Here is a 21,084-nt window from a genome sequence, read left to right on the forward strand (position 1 = left end):
TGGGGTCATGGCAAAAACACAATTTGATCAGAACCCTTTTCTCCACCACCACTCAAAAGTCAAGGTAAGATAAGCACATAAAAATGTCATCACATTTCCTTGCTATTTAATCCTGTTATGCCACAGTAGCAGTGGAAATGGCTGTAGGTTCTTAAGCATTCTGCCCCAGTCCTTACTTGTCTGAGCTGCATCTCCAACAATTCAAACCAATATCCACTATTCACAAACTATGAGGCCTTTTCTATAGTTACCCAAGTAGAACTCCTCCTCTCTCCACAATTCTAACTTTGCAACCACCCCATTCCAGAACCAAGCTGAGTGTCTTTCATTTACCGGTACTTTAAGATATGGGCAGATGCACACACATGATGCTGCAATGACTGTAATTCACTTAGCAGTCTTTCCTTGGTCAATACACCAGCAGTCTTGCAAGCTCACTTTCATGAATCAGCACTTTATAGTTTCATTTATTTTATTGACAGAATGAACAGAGACCAAGAGAACATCAGGTCCATGGAAACTGTGACAAGGACCATGATTTAAAAGACAAAAATAAGTCAGAAGAGAAAGTGGAGCCCATTCCAGTTTCCTGTTTAGAAAGGTCCCAAGAAGTGGGCACCTGCCCACATTTAAAGTAACCAAAAATATATGGATTCTCCTCCAAATAAATAGGGAACCTTTCTAAACAGGATTCACATATCCAGAAGGCTCAACAAGGAAAACAGCTATGTGAAAAGAAAGCCAGAATCAAATTTCTTGATCCCCCAAATGCCACTCAGCCAGTATTTTAACATAAAATAAAGTTCATCTGCTTTTTCAACTTGTTAACATGCCCCACATCTCCAGGTGAAGCCATCTAAAGGTTAATGCTGTAAATTAAACCAACAATGCATTTTCTCCACAGACCTGAAAAACATGAGGCAACTCCCACCTAAGGCAGCAAACACATTCAAAGACAGACAATTCCCTATCCTGCACAAAATGAAAGTTACTTGTGAAGGGAGTCATAGAATCCCAAGACCATCAGAGAGGTCAGCTCCTGCCTTCAAGAGAGATGTAGAACCATTATTCCTCTGACTCACCAAATACAGCACCAGATTACAAACCACAGAAACACAGCAAAAATGACAAGCCATGTTTTTACAGCTTACCAGGAAAATTAAAGCTTGTGGAAAGAAGGGAATACAGTGTGGGGAAACAACCAGGAGCCCTCAGTGAACAGTACGAAACAGTCACACAGTTGTGGATGGAAAGAGGTTGAGAGATCAAGCTTTTCCAGGACATCTCTGCTAAAGGGAACCTAGGGTCATAGCCCTTAGGGTCATTCAATGTCAGCAGGGAGGCGTTAGTGGTCCATGTGTACTCAGTTATCAGAACTAAGTTTATCCATTAACACACTTTAACCACCCTTCTGTACACAGCAGGAAGGTTACAGAGTGTTATATAACAAGGGTGAAGCTTCTGTTTGCAATTTAAGAACATGTAGCATTTCTAATTCATGTCAGCAATCATGAGGAGTGAAGTACAGAGTAGCAATTATTTGGTATAGAATTAGAAGAAATAAACAGAAATGGTACCTGTGGGCGTTTCAGTATTAAATAAAAGACATAGTTTACAGCTAGTGGGGTGACGAGGGAGAAGTAGATAGAAAAAATCTGGAAGGAGTTAGGTATTGTGAGAAAAGCACACCTGGGGTGAGGACTGAATACCTAGGGCCCTGCAAGCTAATCAAACCCTGAATAGCAAGTAAGAATAGCAAGTCAAAATAAAGAAAACTCTGTGTGCATTTGTGCACCATCACTAACACACCTTAGAAAAATCACCAACCCAGCCACATACAATTCTCCGTCCTCAAGAAAGGCAAGAAAAACCAGGGCCTGCACCTTTCAAAAAGGAGATAAAACACCTGTTTATCAGTCTGACCAGCTAGCAAACATGACTCAAGTTTTTACAAAAGAAGAGCACTTCCACTTCAGTTTTCTGGGTTCCCAGTTCCCATCAAACGGGTTTTGAAAGGTTGGCTTCCCTGAACTTTTGCAGGTTGCAACAAAACGTGTTTGTTATGTTTTGGGGGGGGGGGGCAGCTGAGAGAGAGCCTTCTCTCCTCTTGAATAGCAACTATAGCAGATAAACTGTCTCGCTGCTGCTGTTTCCAAAGACAGTAAATAGACTTTTAAGAGGATGGGAGTGTAGAGAAGAAGAGGCTACGGGGGGAGACGGGGGGAGACAGAGATGAAGCCGCCGAGTCGGAGGGAGGGAGGCGGGGTGGGAAGGAAGGAAGGAAGGAGGGAGGGAAGGAAGGAAGGAGGCTCGTTACCTGACACGGAGAAAGAGGTGGGCCTCGGGAGGAAATACGAGGGGCAGAGGAAAGGATTAAAAAATCAACTATGGGCGTGCGAGGGGGAACACGGAGTGGGTGTGAAGTATAACAGGGGGAGGGTCTCCCTTAGGGAGCTCTAAAATGGCGGCAGCTTCCTTCCCACACCGCTCCCTTCTCCCTCACACACAGACAGTACAGACACATATATATTTATGTATATGTATATACATACCTATATATATATATAGCACACTCCCGCCCCCGCCTTCTCTCTCCGCCTCCCCCCCCTCGTTTTCCTCCCCCGCCCCCTCCGTCAACCGCTCTTACCGGGCTCGAGCCCCCTCCTTCCTGCTCCTTTTTTCGCCCGCGGGAGAGGAGCCTCTTTCGCTCGCTTCAGCCGCTCTTCACTTTCTTTTCTTTTCTTTTTTTTTCTTTCTGTGTTTTTTTTTTTTTTTTACCTTCACCGCCGCAATCCCACAATCCCCCGCGCGCGCCTCCAGCGGCCGACCTGCTGTTTCCTCCTCCTTCCGCTTAGCCCCTCCCCTCTCCTCAACTCGGCGTTCTCTTGCCGATCCTCCTCCTCCTCCGCGAGCTCTGTAGCTCCGCCCCAGTCCTCCAACTTAAGCTCCTCCTCCTCCTTCGGGTTCCCCCGCCCCCTCCCGTTTGTCAATGGAGGGAAGAGGGAGGCGCACCTGCGCATGCGTCACGCTCCCTCGCCTCATTTACTTACGACAGTTGTCCTGCTCCTTTCGATACTTCTGTTCCCCAAGTGAAATTGCCACCTTACTCTTGCTGGCCTCTGTTTTACTTCCTGCCCCCTCTGTGTATTCCCCCCCCCCGTTCATTTTGTTTCTTCTCAACGATTTTGTACTGGAAGTTTCGTTGAAACGTTTTGTAGGCACACTTTCAGATTCTTGCAGACAAATCAGCTGGTTTGTGGCACCTTGAAGACCCTCACAATTATTATGGCATACACTTCTCTGGATTATCATCTCCCGCCCGGAAACCAATGTCCCCACTGTGGAAGGACGTGTGGATCCAGAATTGCTCTCCATAGTCACTTACAGACTCATTGATAAAACCGTGTTTATGGAAGACAACCTTACTCGGCTACAAGTGATCGCCAAAGAAGCAGCAGCCAGGAATTTTGTTAGAGGGGGGCAGGGCTTTTGTTAGGGGAGGCGGTGGCAGAACCGCCGTGACTGGTCAGTTAAGTATTTCTTTGGTTTTATGCTGCAAAGTATTATCATAGCTGTCAAGTGTCTCTTATTTGAAGGGACAGTCCCTTATTCCAGTGCCATGTCCTGCTGCTGTCCCTTATTGAAGGATGTCCCTAAAATGATGTCCCTTAAATTTCAAAGGAAGCAGCTCCTCTCCCTCCCTCCCTGCCAGCCAGGGAGGAGGAAGGCTCCAACTGTGTTGCTTGGCTGTGTGTGGCTAGTTAATGCAAGCTGAGGGGTTTTTTGAATGCTGGGCGCCATTTTGTTGCACGTGCTGCTGCAAACTTTGCAGTGCAAAGCCAGGCCAGGGAGCCATCTTAAGTTGAGGCTGCATAGGCCTTGTGGTGCATGTGATTCAGATTCTATTCAGTTGAACCTCTGGTGTTCTCGAAGCTACCCAGCATGAGTTTGACCAGACTGCAGGAGGACAGGAAGACTGGAGTGCCTGGAACAGGTGAGGCTGCTGGTCCCTTATTTTCAAGGCTGCTGGTCCCTTATTTTCAAATCTGTAAGTTGACAGCTATGAGTATTATCCTAAATTGCAAGGGGGGGGGCTGGGTGTTGTGAACTGTTGAGGTTAGGGTGTCATTCTTCAGGATTTGCTATTGTTGAGACATTTGAAATCCCAGATTTCAGCTGGGAACATAAGCTGGGAACATAAGCAAACCTTGGAGCTCTGCTGGATCAGACCAAAGGGGCATCTAGTCCGGCACTCTGTTCTCACGGTGGCCAACCCGATGCCTGTGGGAAGCCGTTTACAAAAAGGACCAGAGCACAACAGCAATTCCCCCCCCCCTTCCGATTGCCAGCAGCTGGCTTTCAGTAGCATCCTGTCTCTGACAGCAGAGGTAGGATGTGGCCACTGGGGCTAGTAGCCACTGCAAGCCTCATCCTCCGTCAATTTGTCTAATCGTCATTTAAAGCCTTTCGAATTGGTGGCCGTAACTACATCCTGTGGGAAGTGAATTCCATCGTTCTAATTATGTGCTGTGTGAACAAGTACTGGCTCAATTAGAGTGAGCTTGTTGCTGCTGATAAAGGGATGGAGAATCTGTGGCCTCCCAGAAGCTATGGACTCCCAACTCGCACCTGCCCCAGCCAGCAAGGCCAATGGTCAGGGATGTTGGGAGATGGCGACGATGGCAATTTATCACCCACACTTCACCCCAAAGTCCCAGGGTGGGAGTTGTGCTCCAATAACACATTGAGGACCACAGGTTGCCCATTGCTGTCCTAAGTGGTTTGAAACCAGGATACCAGATGGCATGCCTGATGGTATGCCTGATGGCATACAAGTGTACATCAACAGGCTGTGTTCATTATCCCATTCTTCACTGTGTCCTGTTGTGTTTGGAAGTGAAACACAGGGCATGGCGTCCTCAGTGGAAGCATTCAACTAGAAAGACCCAGTTGGCTCCCTCAGCTATACTTTTCAAGTGAATTAACTTTTAAAATTTGCTAAGCATTTGGTTCGGGTCTCTCCTGTTTGTTTGTATCTGTTTTAAAGGTAGTTGTATTCTTTCAATGACTGCAAGCCACCTTGGGAAGTCCTTTTAAAGCAGGGCGTACATTATTTTTATAAACCAGCTGTTCCACCTGTAAGGATGTTTCAGTGTGAAGGACTGCTGCTCAGGGTGCCAGCCAAACAGATCTTCTAACAGGATACTTCATTCCATTCCCTCTCTCACGTGGTTTTCCATCTGCTCCATCAGCTAACATTCCCGGCACAGTCCTCACTGAGCGGCTTTGGGGCTCCCACGCTCTTAGCCTAGGGGTTTCCCCTTTTGAAGTATTTGCTGTACTTCTGCAAAACTTGCGGTTCCTCCAAGCCTGCTAATACTCCTCCCAGACTTGTGCATAGACATTTTGACTACCTAAGGATTCACTCTCAAGAGACTGGAGTTAGCTCTCAGTACATAGGATCACAGCTGGATCTCTTTAATGAGTTTTGCAAGGGTTTATCTTAATGTATCATCATCACCTGTTTATAATGCTACGCCTCTTAACGTCACTTGTAGACTTTTTTATTTTGTATTAAACCACTAGCAACCTAACTAAATAATAATAATAGCATGTGGACATTGCGTATACGATACCACTTTGAAGTACAAATCCATGGGACTGATTTCAAAGTAAAGATGTGTTCAAATAAATTAATACACCACATTTATCTTATATCAGCCCAGTTTAAAACTCAGCCCAGAGCTCAAGTGCCATTTTAGCCATAGGTTTGGTAAGTGTGGCTAGGCTTATACCTGCCCCCATTCTCAGTCTGCCCTTTGTAAAATGCTAACCATGTACTTTTTCAGAGGACTGATGTGGAAATAAGCACATTCCTCTGTTAGGAAGTAGGGAGGTGCCTTACATCAAGTCAGACCATCTGACCCATCTACTTATAGATTTCAGGCAGGGATCTTTCTCAGCCCTACCTGGATATGCTGGGGACTAGTTATGTGGATTACAGCCCGCTCCCGTGTAATCTTAGAATAAGAGAATTGTAGAGTTAGAAGGGACCATAAGAGTCACCTAGTCAAACCCGCTTGGTACAGGAATCTTTTGCCCAACATGGGACCCTGAGATTAAACGTCTCGTGCTCTACTGACTTGAGCTATCACAGTTGCCTGACAACTGAGGAGACAAGGAGAGTCCTGTAAGCTATTTGTGACATGGCACAACCAACTAGCATTGCAAATAATAATGGGGTAAAGACACTGAGGACACCCTTTGGATCCTGGCCACTCTTTTGCAGCTCTTCATAATCCTGTCACTCGCAAGAACCTAGTTGGTACCTAGCTTTGTGGGAGGGCAGCTTTAAGGAGAATGGAAGGTTAGTTCCTTCCCCACTTATAAAGTAAGACTGCTAAGCTTTCCCACTCCTGTATCCCATCTACGTACATGCTGTACTAGTGGTGTATTTATTTAGGCTATGCTCCCCCCCCACCTGCTGGTATTAAAAACCAGAGTGCAGCCTATAATATTATTCTCTTATGAGAAGCTGTGACTTAATAGATTGCATTTTTAGGGGTGCAGCCAATATTTGGGGTGGCTCATATTGAGGCCAATACAATATCTTTCCTGCTCCTGTGATTACAGCTGGAGGTGGGGAACAAGCTGGTGATATTCAGAAGGCCAATTTTGAGTAAGGGGCTTCTTGTTATTAACCCCTAAACTGAAAGATCTGCCATCTTTTCTTCTTCTTTGAAATGGAGACATCATTTTCAACTTTTTAAAGGCATTTGCTAGTAGGAAAAACAAAAACGTGACAGTCTTAGCACCCGAAACAGAAACTTGTTTTTTTTTAAAATAAAAAAATGCTGAATAGTGAACACAGCAACAGCAAAGCAGAGTTGTGGGAGATTCAAGCTGTTTGCAATACATTTTGAGTTGTCACAAGCATTTTTTTTAAAGCTCCCCCCACAATCACCCCCGAGAAATTCTTCAGCTGGGACAATCTTTTCCCATCTTTATCAGCAACTTTTAAAAAATGGGTAGAGTTACAGGTCCTTTGCAGCCAGATACACCAAAACCACCGCCCCTTTTGAACGAATGCTCCCCAAATATGCAACCCAGAGTAGGTTTGTAGAATAGCCAGTTCCCATATGCTGCGGAAGTAAGAAGGCAATTCTTGATCATCTACTTTCCAAAAGGCACTCAAGCCTTCTCGCCTGACTAAGCATCTTTTCCCTAATAACAAGCAGCGGAGAACAGGAAATGGGATTAGTTTTCCCTCAATTAAAAAGGAGATCTCAAGAGCCATCTCAAAACTATGGCTAATGAAGGTAGAACTGCCTGGGTGTGGCTGGGAAGGTAGATTAGCAGATGAATGTTTCTGCAGAACTACGGAGAGGAAGTTACGCAGCAACGGCTTATGAAAGTGTCTTCCTGCTGATCGTGAGGCTTAACAAGTCATGTATCTCGTTTCAGAGAGATCTTCTGTTACTGGAGCCTGTTGCCGGATCAGTGAATGGGAGGATAAACACGGGCGTTTCCACCAAGCCTCTCCAACTGAGACAGCTTCCAAGTGCAAGCATGAACATCCAACAGCGTCAAGGGTTCTTCTGGGAAGCCAAGTTACCGGTCCATGCTGTTATCATCAGGCTGACCGTGGAAGCAAAGGCGCAGCAGGGCCTCACAGAAATCCAGCTCCTCCTTTAAAAACAAAACGAAATATAAAATAAAGGAAGGGAAGAGAGGCAGGCTCTGCTCCTTCTTTAACGGGCTTTCGGTTCTTTAAGTGTTTGCCTTGAACTTGGGCGGGCAGTGGAAAGTCTGACCAACCGCAAATAAAGCGTGTGGTGGCAATGAAATCACGACACAGCTGGCTTTCTCCTTGACAGTGTGGTGTAGTGGTTAGACTGCAGGGGTCGGCAAGGTTTACCTCGCCTGGGCTGGTTCACTCCAGCGGAGATCCCTCCGTGGGCCGGATTGTGTGTGCACTTGAGCATGTGCGCCCGTGATTTCCGGTGTCTGTGTGGACACAATTTCGGGTGCTGCGGAAGTGACTCCCCACAGCAGTTTAGCATAGCGCACGGGGGCTCCCCGAACGAGCGGCTCGGTTTGGGGGCGGCTCGTGAGCCGGTTAAATGACCCCCGTGGGCTGCTTGTGGCCCATGGGCCTTAGGTTGCCTACCGCTGGGTTAGAGTGTCGGACAAGGACCTAGAGACCGAGGGGTCCAAATGCCCACTCAGCCAAGAAGCTCACTGGGTGACCTTGGGCTAGTCAATTTTTCTCAGCCTAACCAACACCACAGGGCTGTTGAGAAGATGAAATGGAAGGCAGTAGAACCACCACATCTTGAACTCATTGGAGAAGAAAGGCAGGAAATAAACACAGCCAACATATAAATAAGTAAATAAATGCCAAGTGCAGGGTGAATCCCCCCCCCCATCTTATTTTATAAGGGACTATTCCAATAGGCAACAACACACAGCCCTACCCCCAGTCTGAAATGGTACGGCTAAATAGGAGCTGGACCATCTTTGCTGTGAGTCCTGGAAGACCTGCTCCTTTGCCTTGCAGGCCACTTTCCACCTGGCCTGGGAAGGCAGGACCTGGACTGACTCCAGCTGCAAAAGTTGAGGCTGCAGAACAAACTCTTGGGTTGGGGTATTGTTTAGGGTTGATGTTTTTTCCACTGGGGTCCTTTGTTGCTGTTACTGAATTTTTTTTTTGTATCTTTATTTTTTAGATCTTATGATTTAACGTGGACGTTGTTCCATTTGGTTGTGTACTTTTGAAGGGTTTTATTGTTTATGACTATTTTAGAGAATTTGTTCGCAACGTAAGCCGCCTTGAGCAAGGCCTTAACTACTGAAAGGCGGCATGCAAATAAAATGATGTATGTTGACCGTTCTGCCTACAGTTAACGGGGCTTATTGCGGCTTCTGCTTCTGCTCAGCCTTGCTTATGGGCCACCAAAACCACCTTCCTTGGCTTGAAACTACAGCCCACACAGCGTCCTGTGGATAGGAATGTGTTCTCAGTCTCAAAGCTTTCTCACCTCAACATGGAGATTTTTTTTGGAGCTGAACAGGGAGAAGGGGAGGGAAGTGTTAGGAATTTATTTTATTTTTTATTTTAAAAAGAATTTAATGGCACAGTGAGGTTGTTCCCCATCCCCAACACTTACTCCATTATGCCAATTGTTTAATTATCAAGCTCGGCACAGCCTAATTGCTACGTTCAGGGAAAACTGTCGCTGGCTAACAGCAGGGGTGGGAACTTGTCTGTTGAGAATAAACACAAGACGACACAAAACAGAAGCAACATGTCCGTCCGACCCCCCCCCTCAAATCAAGCTAAAGAAGAGCACTTGGGGTGGGGGTGGGGAGATGGCGTTGTGACACAACCGCACTCGGAAATGAATGGCACGGTTCCAGGATCCGTGGCAAGGAAGCCAACTCAAGTTACCCACCCCCCACTTCCTTGAGCAGCAGACAGAAAACCTCAGAGACAGCCTAGAGTCTTCCATGTGCAGCCTGTATTCAAATAGAAAGCCACCATCCATCTGCGATTCTCAATGAGGGCCAAGTGAGGTCACTCTATCCTTGGTATCTCTATGGTAAAAGTTCCATACTACTTGAATTGGAAAAGAGTATGTGTTGCAGCTTGCTGTAGGTTAAAAGAGAATTATATGAAAATGATGTATAGATGGTATTTGACTCCTACAAGACTAGTGAAAATGTATAAGAACACAACCAACATACCGTATTTTTCGCCCTATAGGACGCACTTTTCCCCCTCCCAAAATGGAGGGGAAATGTGTGTGCGTCCTATGGGGCGAATGCAGGCTTTCGCTGAAGCCTGGAGAGCGAGAGGGGTCGGTGCGCACAGACCCCTCTCGCTCTCCAGGCTTCAGGAAGCTCTGCGCAACCCTCGGAAGTCGCGCCGGGCTCCCGAGGGCTGTGCAGAGCTGCCTGCATTCCCGGGCTTCACGCATCTTCCGCTGAAGAGCACGTCTGGGCTTCGTGCAGCTCTCTGCAAGCCTGGGGAGACCGGCGTGACTTCCCGCCGGGCTCCCTAGGCTTGTGGATAGCAGGCTGTTCTCGGGGCTGGGGTTGGGGGAAGCTCGGTCTTCCCCCGCGCCAGCCCCGCGCCTGGGAGGGAAAATAATTTTTTTTCTTTATTCCCCCCCCCCCCACCAAAAAAACCTAGGTGCATCCTATGGGGCGGTGCACCCTATGGGGCGAAAAATACAGTATGTTGGAAGTGTAAAGTTAAAGGAAGTACATTTCACCATATGTTGCAGACTTGTAAAAACAGCCAAGGCCTTCTGGGAAATGATTTATAATGAACTGAAAAAAATGTTTAAAATAACTTTTATTTAAAAAACCCAGAGGCCTTTTTATTAGGTGTAATAGGAGAAGAATTACTGAAGGGTAAGAAAGTACTGTTTATGTATGCGACGACAGCGGCAAGAATATTATATGCCCAGAGATGGAAAGAAGAAAGAGCCCCATTGAAGGAAGAATGGATAACGAAGATGATGGGACTATGAAGATGGCAAGGCTGACTGGGAAGATCAGGCACCAAGAAGATAACAAATTTAATAGAGAATGGCATAACTTTATAGAATATATTAAAGAACACTGTAAAAGATCTAAAAATGTTAGCAGGATTGACATAGCACTTGTAATTTAAAATAACAAAGGATAAAAATGAAGTATAATAATTTAGATAAATGTAATTAGATGCAGTTTAAAAAGGAAGATGAATTTTGGAAGCCAAGAGAGGGGTGAAGGGAACCCCACACTGACATGGACTATGGTTTTGTGAAAACGTGTATAAAAAACTGTTTTTTTCTTTTTGAAACTTTGAAAATAAAAATAAAACTTTTAAAAGGAAAAGACTGTGTGTCTGTTCTTCAGTTATGGAACGCCTTGCTTTTTGCTACTTTTTGCTTTTTGCAACCACACTTCTTTAAGACCCTCCTTACAGAGGCCTTTTCTGGCGTGTAGCTCAAGCACCCATTTCTGTGTGTCACTGTCAGATGTCAAACACTTTAATGCTGCTTTATGGAGGTGTTGTAAACTGCTTCTTGGGCACTGGGCAAGCTGATAAAAATAAACAATATTAACAAGTAAATTCTTCTGACTACAGTGCTAGAGCTAATATTAATAAAAACAATGATTTTAAAAAACAATGATTTTATTATTTATACCCCACCCACCTGGCTGGGTTATTAAACACGAGGCTGATTTAGTACCAGAAAGAACAGAAATGAACAGTAATGGGACTTTACCCCAACCTCTAAAGAAATCTGCCTCTCCAGCAATAGGAGGCTGCTTCTTCATCTCACCACTGGGGGGGGGGCTGGGAGCAAACAGGCCTCCTATATATCACAGGGCCAGCCTCAGTTGGCTTACTCTCTCGCAGATGGGTTGGGGCAGCGATGGCTGGATTCTGGGGCCCCGAGCGGCGAAGAACCCCAAACTTCCTTCTTAAGCTGTTTCTGCATTGTGCTACTATTAGGTGGGTAAAGCTGGGGAAACCCACCTAGATGGGCAGGGTATAAATAATAAATTATTATTATTATTATAAGCTCTCCGTGCTGCAAACCGTCTCCAGAAATGCACTTAAATGGGAATAGCAGCACTGCAAGCTTCAGAAAGTTGGCCTTTTAAAAAAGATGCCTAGTGCCCTCTAGTGCCCAGCAAAGTAAAGCGAAGAGAGCAACACGCTGCCACCTAGGCAAAGAGGCGGCGGAAATGCATAGGGCAGGGGTAGGCAAACTAAGGCCCAGGGGCCGGATCCGGCCCAATCGCCTTCTCAATCCGGCCTGTGGACGGTCTGGGAATCAGTGTTTTTACAGGAGTAGAATGTGTCCTTTTATTTAAAACGCATCCCTGGGTTATTTGTGGGGCATAGGAATTTCTTCCGCCCCCCCCCCAATATAGTCCGGCCCACCACATGGTCTGAGGGACGGTGGACTGGCCCATGGCTGAACAAGGTTGCTGACCCCTAGCATAGGGTTTCATAATTCCAGGCTGTTGTGGAATTTCACTTTGCGAAATGCTGGCTTTTCCATTCTCAGCCTTCCTTCCCCACCCGCTTTAAAGTAAATGCTCCGGCCGACATTACTGCAGAGTCAGGATGAGGGCCTGGATCTGGGCTGGCGGGCCAAATCCTCACCCCTCACGGGCAATTGCTCACCTGTCACTCACCTGTCGTTATTATGGCAGGTGACCACTTCAACGGCGCTGGCTCCCACCTATTTGCAGGTGTGGTTTGGATGCCTACAAACCGACGTTTTTCTTATGCAGACCAGGAAGACAGTTTGCAGAGGAAAAATGTCAGTTTGCAGGCACTTTTTGAATTGTGGCCACACCTGTGTATGGATAAAACTCCAACGTGGCTGTCTGTCAGTGCTGATCAGCAAGGTCCGTTTGCCAAGAAACAATCAGGAGTACGATTTTAAGCTCCCGTTTCTGCAGCCGTGTCCGTACCTGACCCACCTGGTGGTTGTTTGTGGAGGAACAGCCTTGTGGGCCAAATTAGGATTCCTGCCAGGCCTGATCAGAGCCTTTGGCTGGAGGTTCCTAACCAATGTTGGGAGAATAAAGCTTGATACGGCTATCATGCTCAGCCCTGCCCTTCTTCACTCCACGAAACATATTCAGGAAGCTGGAAAACTGTGGCAGCAGAATCATTTATTTTAAACAGGGAATTAGAGTTTCGCCGTTGGAAAAACTCCGTGGCAGTCCAGACATTCGCACCAAGTTCATTCCACAGCTTGGGAACCCATTTATTTCTGCCTACCTGGAACTCCTCCTGATCCTTCAGTAGCTGGCACCGCTCCTTTAAGAGTTCCTCGAGGGCCAAATCCGGCTCTTGACACTCCCGCACACCCTGAGGAAAATCTGTTACCAGGCTTGAAAGAGAAGGAATGGGAGATTAGAGATGAGCAAGTGAGACCTGTGAATGTTGTGGATTCCTCTTCACATATCCTGCCTGCCTGCCAGCCCCTCCATCAGCCACTCCATTTCATGCCCCACACTTTTCCTTTCCAAGTGACACCCAACATCTCATAGCTACTGAGCATGCTCTTTTCTGATTGGACTGTTTTGCTGCTGTTTCTTTGCCCTATTAAGTTTCATTTCTTCAAAGGTTTTCCTCCTCTTTTAATTTCTGCAAATCTCACATGCTTCCCCCAGCATGCTGATGCTTCCCCACTTGTTTCTTAGTAGACCCACTTTTGGCTGTGCTGCTGCCAGCACGCACTGTTTTGAGTCCGCCGACAGAAGGAGTGGCAGGGAAAGTCCTGTAGTCTGAAGCAGTTCAGCCTAAGCTCACGTCTACGTGATAAGATAAGAACTAGACTGGAGAACGCTCAGGCTTGTATAACTCCATAAAGATAAAGGTAAAGGTAAAGGTACCCCTGCCCATACGGGCCAGTCTTGCCAGACTCTAGGGTTGTGCGCTCATCTCACTCTAGAGGCCGGGAGCCAGCACTGTCCGCAGACACTTCTGGGTGACGTGGCCAGCGTGACAAGCTGCATCTGGCGAGCCAGCGCAGCACACGGAACACCGTTTACCTTCCCGCTGGTAAGCGGTCCCTATTTATCTACTTGCACCCGGGGGTGCTTTCGAACTGCTAGGTTGGCAGGCGCTGGGACCGAACGATGGGAGCGCACCCCGCCGCGGGGATTCGAATCGCCGACCATGCGATCGGCAGGTCCTAGGTGCTGAGATTTTACCCACAGCGCCACCCATGTCCCCAACTCACTTCATACCTCTGGCCTATAACAAGAAACAAAGCTCTCCTCCCCAAATAACTCAACGACACCAGTGCCAAGCATTCCAGTAGCCCTCAATAGATCAGTCAGAGATCCCCCCCCCCCGGATCCTTGCCCTCATTCTCTGCAGCCCAGTCCCCTCAATACCTGCACAAGGCTCCCAAGACGTGTTCATGGAAAGTGCTGTGTTCAGACCGGATCAGGGCCACCAGCTGCTGGACCATCCCCATGGAACAGAGAGCCTCTGTGGAGAGAAAGGGGTGGAAAAGCTGAGGAGAGACACGTCCACTTACGGGAACATGCTGACGCCATACCACCTAGGTGGGCAGCAGCACAGTCCCTGCCAATGTGGGGCTTCTGAAATGCATCATTGTCAGCCTCCTTCAGCCAATTGGGCTTGATGAAGGCCTACTTTGAGGACAGCCCAAGATTGGTGGGAGATGGCCATGTCCACTGCGTGCAGCCACAACGATTTCACAAACCAAAGAACAGCTCTTCAAGGCATCCTTCTAAAGTTCTCCTCACAACGTTTCCGAGCACAATTCAAAGTGTTGGTGCTGACCTTTAAAGCCCTAAATGGCCTCGGCGCAGTACACCTGAAGGAGTGTCTCCACTGCCATCGTTCAGCCCAGGCACTGAGGTCCAGCTCTGAAGGGCCTTCTGGCAGTTCCCTCACTGCAAGAAGTAAGGTTACAGGGAACCAGGCAGAGGGCCTTCTCGGTAGTGGCGCCTGCCCTGTGGAACGCCCTCCCATCAGATGTCAAGGAAGTAAATAACTGACTTTTAGAAGACATCTGAAGGCAGTCCCGTATTGGGAGGTTTTTAATGCTTGATGTTTTTATTATGTTTTTAGAAATGCTGTAAGCCGCTCAGAGTGGCTAGGGAAACCCAGCCAGATGGGTGGGGTATAAATAATGACTTATGATTATGATTATACGATTGTATTATATTATTACCTTTCTGCTCTGGGTGGTTTATGAGGAGGTTCTGTAGGAGAAAGGCAGATTTCACCTTCAGCTTCTGCACATTGCTTTGCATGGCCCTCATGAGGACTGAGAAGCCATCAAGACGTAGGAACTGCTGAAGGCCCGCTTCCTGGGCTCTTACCAAACCTGGCAAGGCAACAAGCGGCAGAGAGAAGGGGAGGAGAGAGAGAGAGGGAGGGAGAGAGAGAGAGAGAGAGATTGGGTTCATTAGCAAAATGCAGTTCACAAAAGTCAGTGAGGCCCCATTAATATGATTTCCATTCACATGTGGGGAAACCCTCAGCTCATTAAGCTCCCAAGCCTGAAATGGTGGCTTGACTCAGAGGTGAGGAAGCTGCCTCCTTGTCCCCTGACTCCATCTCCCATGAGCCACAGACAGCATGGCCAACAGTGAGGACTGATGGGAACTGTAGTCTGAAGGGCCAGAGCTTCCCTCCGCTGCTTTGGCTCATTTATCTGGTAACATAATAAAACGCTGAGCACATTGCTAATGTAAGGGCTTTGCTATCTCAGACGGCTGGATCAGAAGTGAGATGGACAAACTGCATTTGTCTTTCCCAAGGGGAAAGCTATCATATGGGGTGGGAGGGTCCTGTATCTGACCAGACGAACCATTTGAGGGGAGTGTGCATTTAATCCTCCCACCTCAATGCTTGGTCACTCAAACCACGGTTTACCCTGAATGGAAAATTCAAACCACAGTTTACTCAGCTGAACAGAAAATGCAGGCAGTTGTATTGCTGCAGGACTAATCAATTCACCCTTTCCAACAGGTCAGAACATCCCCGCACTTACAGGAGATGGCAAACAGCGCCTTGATCCGGACGGCCTCGCTGGGATCGTGGTCCAGCAGCTTCAGCAGCTTCCTCATGCAGCCCAGCGCTAGGGCCTGCTCCTGCACCTTGGGCACGTTCTGGGCACAGGTGCCCACCAGGTGAGCAGCCCGCCAACGCAGCTCCTGCTCCTCGTGCTCCAGGTACCGGTGTGCTAACAGCCGCATGCCCTCCAGTTTGCAGAAGTCTGGAAGGACAGCAAAAGGGTCAACGGAAAGCAGGCAGCCCAACAGAATGGTAGGATATCTTGCAAACCCACCCACCCAGCACTATGACTTAGCTGTGGCTCACTGGGGTTACAAAGGGTAACTACTTTCCACCGTATAATCTTGGGTTTTCTGTGTAGAACACCCACCACATTAGGAACCGCTGGGTGAAATTTACTCTTTAATTTTATTTCTTTCAACCATTTATATATACCACTTAACACCATAATCATAAATAGTGGTGCCCTCCCTGTGGGACGCCCTCCCATCAGATGACAAGGAGATAAAGAACTATACAACTTTTAGAAGACATCTAAAGGCAGCCCTGTATCAGGAATTTTTCATGTTTTGCGTTTTATTACGCTTTTGTATTTTGCTGGAAGCCACCCAGGGTGACTGGGGAAGCACAGCCAGATGGAAAGGGTATAAATATTATTATTATTATTATTAATCTCTAGGCAGTGTACAGTAAGAGTTTAGAAAGATACAGTAAAGATAAAATCTGTTTATATTTAAAAAAACAGAATGTTTACTTAAAAGCCCTGCTGAAATAAAAAGATATTTGCTGGGTGCTGGATAGTCAAGGAAGAAGAGGCCTGTCTGATCTCAACTGACTCTCTACAGAATGGGGCCTGCAATATTAATGCATGGTTTCTGGCATCCCAGCCATGAGGGACCCTCAAACCGTGACCCTCCTGAAGCCCTCAGTGAATCAGATCCTTAACGTATCCTGGACCCATGTTGTTAAGAGCCTTGGAAATTAAGAGAATGATCTTGCCACCTCTAATATGCCCCTAAGGACATTTTTCACCTCTTAGATCTTAGCTGAATCTCAATTTCCTAGTGTTTCCACGCCAAATTACTCAAGGTACCCTCTTCCCCACTCTCTTGCACTCTCTCTTTCTCCCTTGCGCGCGCGCGCGCACACACACACACACACACAGAGGAATGGGGCCTTTTCTATACCTGCAGCATTGTCCAAGTTTTCACACAGCTCTGCCAGAAGGTCCAAGGCACCTTCTCTGTTCTCAAGGTCTGAATGCGCTTCCTCTGAACTCTCCCCTCCACGTTCTGCTCCGGGGGTTGATGGCTCCAGCAGCCTCAGACATTCCTTCATCTGTTCCACCTCGTCCACTTGCCCCCGGAAGGCCTCGACCATCGCCTCCTGCAACCACTGTCTCCGCTGCAGAGTGGCATAGGGAACAGAGGTGAATGAATAGGAAACATATTGGGAATTTCATACACGTGTCCTTCCTCTTCCTGCCAAAAGCTCACTCCTTCCCCCAGAAATAACCTAAATTTTATCTCCTAGCCCCCATATTAGACACAACCTCTCTCCTAGAAGAGTCTTGCTTTTCAGCACCTGCCAGCCTAGTTCCCTGCATACACCGCTGAGTTAGGGAAAGTTGTGCTTAGAAAATTGGCTTTTGGGTCCTCGCCGCTGTCATCAACTCCTCTTGGAGCTGCCAACTTTAGACAGGAGCCAAACTGTATCTCTACAGTGACCCTGTGACCCTCCAGACATTGATGGACTCCAATTCCCATCAGCCCCAGCTGGCATAGCCAATGGGCACAGATGTTGGAAGCTGTCATACAGCAATAGCCGAGAGGGCTCCTGGTTCCTCAAACTGGTTTCAACAGTGCTTTGACAGGCAGGCAATGCTATCATATCTCCATGCCCCTCCAAACGTCAGCTGGTGATTTGTGAATGCTAAGCGCTGCTGTTAAAGGCCAGGAGCAGGCCAGCTTGACATCTTTTTTTCCTAGCCCCAAGCTAATTCCATGTTGCATGGTGCAATGGTTAAGGCCAGGAATGGACAGTGTGTCTATGTATGAATACGCAAACACTTTTTGCAAATTATGTTATATATATATATATATATATATAGGGATGCGGGGGGGGGGGGCGCTGTGGGTTAAACCACAGAGCCTAGGACTTGCCGATCAGAAGGTCGGCGGTTCGAATCCCCGCGACGGGGTGAGCTCCCATTGCTCGGTCCCAGCTCCTGCCCACCTAGCAGTTCGAAAGCACGTCAAAGTGCAAGTAGATAAATAGGTACCGCTCCAGCGGGAATGTAAATGGAGTTTCCATGCGCTGCTCTGGTTCGCCAGAAGCGGCTTAGTCATGCTGGCCATGTGACCCGGAAGCTGTACGCCGGCTCCCTCAGCCAATAAAATGAGATGAGCACCGCAACCCCGGAGTCGGTCACGACTGGACCTAACTGTCAGGGGTCCCTCTACCTTTACTATATATATATATATATATTATTATACATATTTGAGATTTGTATGATTTTTATTTCTAGCTTCACAGCGTTAGTTGCAGGAACTTAGTAATGTAATGGCAATGCAGGGAAAATATTTGGATAATACCTCCTAGGCTGCTTCTGATCCAACCTGCTCTGCACCTTGCTAGATAATCTTGGTATTAGCTTCCACAATCAACACTAGCTGTAACGCACCAGGATCGCAGGACAGCACCTTCCTCAAACTCACTCCCCAGATCTAACAACCATTTGACCTCACCACCACCCCTCCTATAAAAGCCAAGCCACGCACCTCATCAGACATGGGCTCCATCGGGGCAGGTTCAGCGTTCCCTGCAGTGACCGCCATCTGCAGCAAGCCCTGGAGGTTGCGGGGCGGTTCGCGAGGTGGCTGGTTCCCACCGGCACCTCCTTCAGCCATGGTTGGGGGAATGCCGTTCCAGTCAGTAGGCAATTCACAAAGCTTTAAAGAAAAAGGAGAGAGAATGAGAAACAAGCATGACTGAGAAAGCAGGGGGTCAGCCTACCTGCCCAAGTTCATCCTGCCAAGACACTTACCAGGTGTGTCTTGGCTCCAGCTCTACTTTTTTGCAAACACCACTACTACTGATAAATGGGACCTGCAACAAAGTTTTGCAGCGTGGAGTGCTCCCGTTCAGGGTTCCAGCCAGGGTATGCCATTCAGTCCCTACGCACCCAAAAATCAGCCAGCATTTCATGGCGCTAAGCATGTTCAGTCCTCTCAATGGGCTGCCTTTGAGGTTTCCCCACACTTAGGGTTCCTCTCCCCACCCCAAAATTTGTTTGGGGTTTCTCCAAATCTGTTAATGTCTGTTATTATTTAAATTTTTATCTTGCCCTTCCTCCCAGAGGACTATTTTGGCCACCTAAAGATCCAGACTTGGAGAATGAGTATGCTGTTAGTACATACAGGATTCAGGCTTCCACGTTTCCAGACTCACATTGGGAATTCTGCTGCTACCCTCCAGTTCCAGGTTTCCATTTAAACCTGAAAATGCAGAAGTGGCTGGATAATGCCCTGGAGGTTTTGTGGGGTTCTCCTTCCCCAGCTCCAAGATTGAAGAAGGCTGGGGCTTGCTTGGAAACTGGTCTGCCAAGGAAGCTGGAGCAATTTGGCCATGCAGCAATAAACTGTCAAGTACCCTGCCATTTATACCCAAAAGAAAGGGTGGGTTCACAACAAGGGCAGAGGTAGCCACCACTTTTGGCTTGGTTATCGAGACCACACCAAAAATCAAACAGTTCTGAATTTATTTACAGAATACCTTCAAAGCACAGCCTAAAAGTCAAGGCAGAGGGAGAAAGATGGAGGAAAGGGTAAACGCCACATCAAGATACCAAGGGGGGATAACACCACCTTTCCATTTCCCACTGTTTAGAGCGCTCAGGAGTAAGCCACCTTTCCTCCCATTGGATGCTAGCTCATTTGAATCACTTGGGACATGGTCTGGGAGAGGCCACAAACAGAATATATCTAGCATCCAGAGTCCCCTCACAGAGCAACGAATCTCAGAAGAATAGAAGAATCGACTGATAGACCACTTTAGGAATTGTTGGTTCTGTGAGGTGGTTGGGGATCTCTTAACAATTAATGGCATCCTTAACAAAGTACAGTTCCCTTGATTCTTTTGGAGAAAACAAAGCCTCTTTAAAGCGATGTGACACTTCTATAAATGTATTGTGTAGTTGGGGCCTTGGTCTGACCCAACAGGGCTCTTCCTTAAGGATGGTCACTCTACTCCACCAGCCAGATGCTTCCATAGGAACACAGGAAACTGTATAGTATCAGTGGTCAGGCCACCGGTCCATCTAACTCAGCAATGTCTACACTGACTGGCAGCAGACCTCCAGGATTTCAGACACAGGTCTTTCTCCCAACCCTGCCAGGAGAATCCAGGGATTGAACCTTGGCAGACCCTTCTTCCCCTTCCAGCAAGCCCACTCGCCAAGGCTTAAAAGCCGCTAGCCGAGTCCTAGAGTTTCCACCCTACCTTCTCCCCACACTTTTTTTTAAAACAAGTTTTCAATTAAGTTTTACAATTTTATCATCATCACAATCAACATTGTCTCAAAAACAAAATAGAATATAAATCCCCCCAGGTCCCCCCCCCCCGACTTCCCTCAACTTCCTTTTCTGGTACTTTTGAGTGTTTGCTTCCCCTGCTTATTTTATTCTTAATATTGCAATCTTAAACTTGAATATTATTATATTAACATTTTTATACCATACTTCCACTTTGTTATTTTCCAGTTTTTACATCTTAATTTCTATGTTGCTGGTTGTATTTGTTTACTCAAACCCTGCTAGTGAGTCCACTTTTTTCTGTAAACACAGCATACATGGTTCCCAGTCTTTTTAAAAGTCTCTATTGTCTTTGTCTCCCCACACGTAACCAAGCTGCTTTTCATTTTTCTAAAAAAAATAAATCAGGTGTCTGGGGCGAGGGGGAGAATCTCCCCATTCCCCCCCCCCCGTAAACTTCTCCCCCGCCCTCCCTTTTGCCTCCCCTCCTCCAAGCCTCACCCACCGCAAAGGGCGGCCCATTCCCTCCTCTAGCCAAAACTGCTCCCTCCGACCCCCTGCTCGCCCCTTCGCCCCCTGGCGCTGCCCCCCGAGGCGCCCCTTCCCCCGCCACCCCACTCACCCCGCAGGTAGCGGCGGAGGCGGCGGCGACTCCAGGCTCAGCTTCTGGAAGCGGCCATCTGCGACCACGTGGAGAGGAAAGGGAGGAGAGCAGCGTCCTCTGAACCGGGGAAGCGAGGCGGCCCCTGGCGGCCGAGCGAGGGGATCGCGAGAGGAGGAGATCCCACAACCGGCTCTCAAATGCTCGGAAGCGCTTTTCACCGGTGATGCGAAGCGTCATTCGCTCGGCGGGTTGTTGCTTTTTGCCCCCCCCCCCGCATAAAACGACTGCGGGGGAATTTGTGCGCCCTAAAAACGAGAAAGGATAGACACATAGCTGCCAACTTTCCCCTTTTCTTGCGAGGAATCCTA

At 47.7% G+C, this 21,084-nt stretch overlaps 3 protein-coding genes and 1 long non-coding RNA gene across 5 annotated transcripts in view; 2 read left to right on the forward strand and 2 right to left on the reverse strand.

The window, feature by feature from the left end:
* PPP6R1 (protein phosphatase 6 regulatory subunit 1) overlaps nt 1–2,871 on the reverse strand; it is a 49,517-nt gene extending 46,646 nt beyond the window's left edge. Inside the window, exon 1 of the mRNA XM_083409528.1 lies at nt 2,648–2,871. The gene's annotated coding sequence lies outside the window, so the exon portion shown is untranslated. The remainder of the gene's footprint in view (nt 1–2,647) is intronic.
* A 1,940-nt stretch (nt 2,872–4,811) lies between these two features.
* On the forward strand, nt 4,812–7,736 carry LOC310663626. Its single transcript, XR_014504541.1, has 2 exons — nt 4,812–6,367; nt 7,469–7,736. It is a non-coding gene; the product is annotated as an uncharacterized lncRNA (long non-coding RNA).
* HSPBP1 (HSPA (Hsp70) binding protein 1) lies at nt 6,809–20,982 on the reverse strand. Of its 2 annotated transcripts, none has more exons than XM_083411630.1 (8): nt 20,735–20,982; nt 18,361–18,531; nt 16,768–16,984; nt 15,558–15,782; nt 14,733–14,888; nt 13,924–14,020; nt 12,800–12,911; nt 6,809–7,689 (listed from the first exon to the last, which is right to left on the reverse strand). In XM_083411630.1, the coding sequence occupies exons 1-8, from the start codon at nt 20,951–20,953 to the stop codon at nt 7,612–7,614; spliced, it is 1,275 nt and encodes a 424-aa protein (XP_083267756.1). In that variant the 5' UTR covers nt 20,954–20,982; the 3' UTR covers nt 6,809–7,611. The 2 variants fall into 2 exon arrangements, with proteins under 2 accessions (XP_083267756.1, XP_083267755.1); XM_083411629.1 differs by having other exon boundaries at nt 20,726–20,982.
* The window catches only part of BRSK1 (BR serine/threonine kinase 1), a 56,654-nt gene continuing 56,444 nt past the window's right edge, over nt 20,875–21,084 (forward strand). The window contains exon 1 of the mRNA XM_083411585.1: nt 20,875–21,048. The gene's annotated coding sequence lies outside the window, so the exon portion shown is untranslated. The remainder of the gene's footprint in view (nt 21,049–21,084) is intronic.

Source organism: Podarcis tiliguerta (genome assembly GCF_965153285.1).
Source record: "Podarcis tiliguerta genome assembly, chromosome: 13".
Taxonomy (NCBI): Eukaryota; Metazoa; Chordata; class Lepidosauria; order Squamata; family Lacertidae; genus Podarcis; species Podarcis tiliguerta.